We start from the raw sequence: 6,757 nt of genomic DNA, 5'->3' as shown, positions 1-6,757 counted from the left end.
GAATAAGCAGCCAAAACTTTTTTTCGAATTAATTAGTCTTTTTCTTTGAAGGAAAACCAAATTGGATGGTGAGGTTTCATAAGGTGGTTCTCTTCTCCTCCTAAGGTTTAATTTTAGTAAGGGTTGGGGGGATTGAATGTTGTACATGTGTTGAGTTTGGGTCGTTCTCTCTCTCTCTCTCTCTCTCTCTCTCTCTCTCTCTCTCTCTCTCTCTCTCTCTCTCTCTCTCCGTCTTTCTACGCACACGTAGAGAGCTTCCATCCATCTCTCTATCTGTGTGTGTGTGTGTGTGTGTGTGTGTGGACAGGTTGTTGAGTTGGTTTTCATGGTTTAGGGAGGTAAGGCTTAACATCTCTCTCTCTGTCTCTGTGTTGTGCTATGCTTTGGACAGGCTACGAACGCTGTTTGTTTTAATTTGAGGGCAGGGAGTGTAGATGGGCGCTGTGCATTTTTTGGTGGCCCCGGGGGGGGGGGGGGGAGAGAGAGAGAGAGAGAGAGAGAGAGAGAGAGAGAGGTGCACATGACAGAGGGAGGGAGGAGTTGTGCGGGAGGAAAGAGAGAACCATGAGGGAGGAGGAACAAAAAGAGAGAGAGAGAGAGAGAGAGAGAGAGAGAGAGAGAGGGAGGAGGGGGGTGTAATTTAAGTATGTATCAATGAATTCCAAGTCAGTGGCATTAATTAATACATAACAGACTTTGTGTGAATATACATATAGGAATTTGTGTGAATAAGAGTCTAGACACACTAATATATTTTAATTTATATATAAAAGGGGTTTATAACTAATATATTTTATTATATATATAAAATGGGTGAACCATGACGAAAAATTAATAATGATATAAGCAGATGCTAGTGATAGAATGATACACGTTATTCACGCACATTCTCTAATCGAGCATGGCCTGCTGCGAGTGAATCTTGCATCTTTAGCAAGTTTCCAAATGCAGATAGTAAGTACATCCAAACCTTCACTCTCATGTGCTTTTATTTGCCATTTGTTGGTGCTTTTCTTCTTCTTTTCTAGCAGGAATATCAGTCTGTGCTTGTGTCTCCGTATTGAAACAGCTGTTGCTTTGGGTTCTTTCTTTTCTGATGTTAATTACCTTGCTTGCATCTTTAAACCGATCAAGTGTTCAGTAATGGATAGCCGTTTTTCCACTGTTTCAGCCTTCCTTTTTATAGTGTTTATGCCATCATTATGTATGATAAGATGCCATGGGGAGGGTGTGTTTCCTGAGTTTTTTGAGGGTAAAGGAGATGAGGGTGAGTTTGAGAAAGAGGGGTATGAGTTGGAGCTGAGAGACCCAGAGGAAGAGCTTCATTTTGATGGTGGGTTCATCAGGATATGGCGGAAAGACGTCGCAGCCTTCCGCGACACGCGCATGGACGTCTCAGAGATCACTTTCAAGGAAGATGGCCTCATGCTGCCACAATATGCAGACTCGGATGGAATATCCTATGTCTTACAAGGTAAAGAAGAAACATCAATGTTGCCATTAACAAATCTGCAAGCCTACTTGCAAAGATTTCATCTAGAATGCTTTCCACATGGCATACCTTGCATGTGTTACTTGTCTTAATGATCATTATACATTGCTTGATCTCTCACGTTGTGAGACAAACAAGCTAAGTAGTAATTCCTTTTTAAAAGGGATTGACTGCATATTAGGTGACAAGGTTCCTGCTTCTTGGCAGGCCTGCGCGTCGATTAAGACGGCCCATCGGCAAGATTCTTGGTCTTTAAGGGCATATAGAAAGGAGACAAGATCATTAGAGATGTCTGCCAGATATTATATCAGCATACATGCTCAATATAGATGGTCATATCATGACACATAGTCAATGCTGTTTTCTATGTAGATGGTCATATCATGACACACAGTAAATACAGACAAGTCTAATAAAGACCATTGTATCATGACAGTGTCATTATTGTTATCAAGATTCTTTATTGTTGTCTATGTGCATGATTATATCCTAACGTATAGTAAATACACAGTAAATACAGATGGCATGTCTTCAACAACAGGATGGGTTTTTGAAGGAAGAGGGGCTTACCCTTAGGGTTCAACAATCCCCTCCACCCCCAAACAGGACCTTTATGAGACAATATTGAATCAACCTATGTAGGAGTATGTTGGTTTTCTGAAGGTAAGATAAGAACAATACGTGCTAATGAATACTAATGTGTGCTGAACGTGGTGTTTTGATTACTTAGGGTTATGGTGAGTTTGAATGCTTATGTTACATCAGCCAACCCTTTCCCTATTCAGTGAAGATGTGAGATGTTTGATATGCCAATGTATGCAGTTTTTGACGAAATAATCTTTGCAGGAACGGGAAAATTAGGAGTCATCTCTCCCTTCCAAGGAGGACCTCCGCGTCTTTCCATAAGACGAGTGGAGCGAGGGGATGTTGTTGCCATCCCTAAGGGAGTGGTTTTCTGGTGGTACAACGATGGATATGGCAAGCACAGGATCTTCTGTGCATCAGACACATCAAAAGGAGTGGATCCTGGGCTCTACCATGTAAAGCGAGCTAACCTTGAGTTTCCAAGGGCACTTTGTTTTATATGCAACAAATATCCATAAAACTTGCAGACAAAGAGAGTAGTAGATTATTCATGTCTGTATATGTGCATATACCTGATTAACTACTATGCATTATTTGGGCATGCCCATGCTCTTATGTGTTATACATGCAAACTTCTGTGCATCAATGCAATATGGCTTTTCATACTTGCCTTTGTTCATCCTTCACAGCAATTTTCACTTGCTGGAGCAAACAAAGAGCGCTTTGGTGGGCTTCTCCATGGTTTTAGCAGAGAAATTCTGGCCTCAGCATGGGGTGTTGATGAAGAGACAGTGGCCAGCTTGTTGGAGAGTCAAAAGGAGACCACCATGATCAAGTCTCCAAGAAGGATCAGACTGCCAGACCCCCGAGGACAAAGGTATTAATTTCAAGTAATTTATCTCAAAAAGCATAGTATTTCACAAGTACTAAATACTCTGATTCAGTGGATGCATTGATATGGTGCATGGCTTTTCATAGTACTTAGTTTTCTTTGTGGATGGCTTTCACAGTTCTTATTTTTCATGGTGCATGGCTTTTTATACTACTGATCCACCTACCCCACACACACATGGTTCACCTCGCCCACACGTATATAATGGGCCTCCCCCACAGATGCATGATCTCGTTCACCCATATGTAGGTCGTGTTGTTCAATTAGGATGTACCACATGTAGTCATGTCCATTTAGGATGTAGTACACCCGCTGTATGCACTCGCTGTATGCAGGTCATGTTCAATAATGTACCGCATGCAGGTCATGCTCAATTAGGATGCAGTAGTGTGTGTCTAGTCTTGTTGTAAAAGCATGCAGGATAAAAGACACTTTTTTCTCCTTGTGTCGGCAGAGTGAGTATGCATACTTCAAATACAGTCTTTGAAGAGAAACAACCAGGTTACTTAGGATTTTCGGAGTTCAGATACAACTTGGATAGAGAGTACCCGGATCTTTATGTGAAAAGAGGAGGCTGGATGAAGGTGGCAAATGAGAACAATTTACCTGTCCTTGAATCGGTTGGAGTGAGTGCGATGAAGGTCGGCTTGGAAAGGGTGAGCCATCATACCATCACTTTTTAAGTATTAGGATAGTCTTCCACTTCTTCTAACTATTATCTTGTCTCATTGCTGGTGATTTTAATCTGCTTTTGGCCAGTGTGCTGTGGAGGCTCCAGTTTTCTTCCCAAATGCTCACCAGATTGTGTATGTAATAAGGGGAAGTGGCAGAATAGAGGTTTCCAGCAATGATGGTCAGAGCATTTTAGCTACGGAGGTGCAAGAAGGGTCGGTTATAGTGATCCCTAAGTTCTTACCATCCATTAAAGTCGCGGGTGGCAAAGGCTTAACTTTCCTTTCTTTCCTTACATCATCCAGGTTAACATTCAATTCTGGTGCTTGTCCAGGTGCTCATATTGCATGTCCATATCCACACAGGCTTATGCTCATGAGTGGTTTTATGCAGGCCGTTGCCCTCGTACCTTGTAGGGCGGAACTCATTTTATGAGGGTGTTCCAAAGCAAGTGCTGGCAGCATCTTTCAATGTGGATGAAGAGACCCTTTCAAGTGTAAGGGGGAGTCGAAAACATGATGAAGTGATCTTTCCACCAGCCACTACCTACACATGAACTACCTTCTTCTTGGCTCTCTTGGACAAGTCCACTTCTTGAGAACTCTCTTAAAAATACTTGGCCTTTATGTAATAAATAATAATGAATTTTGGGTTTTCATGTAATAAATAATACTTGGTTTTCATGTAATGATCATAATACTTGGTTTTCATGTAATAAATAATAATGAATTTTGGGTTTTTATGTACATTTAATGTGTTAATTTATCATTACTCTCACATTTTTGTTCTTTGTTTCAATACACTTTCTCTAATCTCTTATTTTTTTTGGGGACAGATTAATGTATATTGTCCAGCACGAGAAATAGTAGAGGATAGTGCGTCCATCATGTGTACAGATTCGAAACCGAACCCAGAGTCAAATGTTTAGTGTTATTTTATTCTACAATAGTATTCACTCTCTCTCTCTCTATATCTTAAACAAAGGAAGACTTTAGTGGTAAAACAAACCAAAAGATGTTTCTCTTTTAAATTTTGGGGGGAGTTTTTTTTTTTTTGGGGTCCTCATAAAAGAGGTAGGGGTTATATTGCAATTTAAATCGATTGTGCAATTTATAATAAGGTCCCTAGGGTCATTTATGTCCCCTAGAAAACTCTTTCCTTTTGTTGAGTGTGGACTGATCCAGTGCTATGCCTTAAAAAAATATACCACAAACATCACCCATTTTATCTCATGTATCTATTCATGTATCTATTGACATATCTTATGGGCATTAACGTGGCTTTTTATAAATTAATGCCCTACCTTTCAGCTTACCACCCCCTTCCTCTCCATAGCGCAAACCTCTCAGAAAGAGAGAGATGTAGGCGTGTAACTCTGCTCTGATATACACAAGAAGATCCCGAATATGATACAAATGAGGTATGGGGTTTGGGGGCCTATATATACCTCCCTAGAGGGCAGTCGGCCAGCACTAAAGTGTCCATGACTGAAGAAAGAGGTCCCACGACTACATAAATGCAGTCGGCCAACAATCTGGTGCCCACGACTCATCAAAACCAGTCGGCCAGCAGCAAGAGTGCCCACGACTGATAAACACCCAGTCGGCCAGCAGCAAGAGTGTCCTCGCGGGCCTCGAGATTGCTGCCGGTCTCGACTGCATAAAGCAGGTGCACGTCTGCACTAGATCCAGGCTCCAAGACCATTGAGCTCTCACAAACTCGCGAGACTCTCTATATCCCAATAACTAACCTTGGCCACCCTTTTATAGGCTCTTGGCCGGTCATCATGCGTCCACACTTGGGTGCTCGCCCGTTAGTATATTTCTAACTCAGCTCTGTCAATCAGCCTGCCTAGCTCCAAGCTTCCCCAAGCCTCGAAACTAGTCTTGCGTGCGTGTAGCACACGGTAGATACACACTGTGCACATGACATACTCCCCTTCCTCTAAGAGCTCACTCCTGAGCTCACTAAAAAGCCAGGGTAATCTCTCTGAAGAGCAGTCAATGTCTCCCATGTAGCGTCCTCAACACGATCTTCCACTTGATCTTGTATTTCGTGATAAGCGTATTACACGATCTTCTTTCACGAAATCCAAGAATCTTTTCAGGTTCGTGCGGAACAAATGTCATGTCCTCGATATCTATAATTTCTTGAGGAGTAACTAACTGATCTGCTCCACCCAGTACTTCCTTGACTCTACTGACATGAAGTACAGGATGAACTTTCACATGAGAAGGCAAATCCAATTCATATGCAATTGAACCAATCCGTCGTGTAACACGAAATGGTCCACAGTATCTAGGGGATAATTTCGGAGATCAACCTGTCCGTAAAGTCTCAGAATCTTTCGAAACTCGCAAATACACCATCGTTTCTTCAAAGAACTCTCTGGGTGAACGATGTCTATTAGAATAAAACCTGTCTCGGTCTTGAGCACTTCTAATAGATTCCTTGGCAACTTGTAACATTTCTTGCATATCTTGCAAAAAATTACGTGCTGCATCATGCTGAAGTCCTGAGAATCCTACTGTAACAGGTGATCTAGGTTGAAAACCATACATAAGCATGAAAGGACCAAAACTTGTACTCATATGCTTAGTACTGTTATATGCAAATTCTAACATAGGAAGATAATCCTCCCATGAACTCTGTCTTTTGGATACATATGCTCGAAGCATATCCTCCAAAATCTGATTCACTCTTTCAGTCTGGCCATCAGATTGAGGATGATCAGAGGAACTCAAATTCAAAGTTGTTTTCAACTTCTCAAAAACAAGTTTCCAAAAATCACTCGTAAACTTAGAGTCTCTATCACTGACTATGTCCTGCGGTTACCTGTACAGTCTAAACAATTGCTCGATAAACTGCTGTGCTAATTGCGTAGCTGTAATATTCTTCTGGGTCGGTAAAAATCTAGCCATTTTTGTCAAGCGATCTACCACAACCCAAATAGAATCGTGGCCTTGATGTGTTCTTGGCAATCCGATAATAAAATCCATGGAAATACTTTCCCATTTATTACTTGGGATTTGCAAATTTGCAAAGGATGCAACAACCCAGCCTGTCTAAAGCGTTCAGCTTTATTTGCATGACAAATTTGACACTTGAGAACATAA

The 6,757-nt window shown here is 41.4% G+C and overlaps 1 protein-coding gene across 2 annotated transcripts; it reads left to right on the top strand.

Moving 5' to 3' along the window:
- Positions 1–842: 842 nt before the first annotated feature.
- Positions 843–4,394, top strand: LOC147610013 (cocosin 1-like). 2 transcript variants are annotated; one of them, XM_086786948.1, is made up of 7 exons: positions 843–954; positions 1,347–1,474; positions 2,339–2,532; positions 2,767–2,954; positions 3,424–3,625; positions 3,729–3,946; positions 4,035–4,391. In XM_086786948.1, the coding sequence occupies exons 2-7, from the start codon at positions 1,387–1,389 to the stop codon at positions 4,195–4,197; spliced, it is 1,053 nt and encodes a 350-aa protein (XP_086643074.1). In that variant the 5' UTR covers positions 843–954; positions 1,347–1,386; the 3' UTR covers positions 4,198–4,391. The 2 variants fall into 2 exon arrangements, with proteins under 2 accessions (XP_086643074.1, XP_086643073.1); XM_086786947.1 differs by lacking the exon at positions 843–954 and having other exon boundaries at positions 966–1,474; positions 4,035–4,394.
- The last annotated feature ends 2,363 nt before the right edge of the window (positions 4,395–6,757 follow it).

This window comes from Cibotium barometz, chromosome 50 (genome assembly GCF_041138505.1).
Source record: "Cibotium barometz isolate CiBa-2024 chromosome 50, ASM4113850v1, whole genome shotgun sequence".
Taxonomy (NCBI): Eukaryota; Viridiplantae; Streptophyta; class Polypodiopsida; order Cyatheales; family Cibotiaceae; genus Cibotium; species Cibotium barometz.
This window is presented reverse-complemented; position numbering and strand designations above follow the sequence as displayed.

Excerpts from the sequence above, each read along its gene's own strand:
- LOC147610013 (XM_086786947.1), top strand. The coding sequence starts at position 1,144 with ATGGATAGCCGTTTTTCCACTGTTTCAGCCTTCCTTTTTATAGTGTTT. Across the intron at positions 1,475-2,338 it reads AATATCCTATGTCTTACAAG|GAACGGGAAAATTAGGAGTC; the intron begins GTAAAGAAGAAA and ends TAATCTTTGCAG. Across the intron at positions 2,955-3,423 it reads CCAGACCCCCGAGGACAAAG|AGTGAGTATGCATACTTCAA; the intron begins GTATTAATTTCA and ends TTGTGTCGGCAG.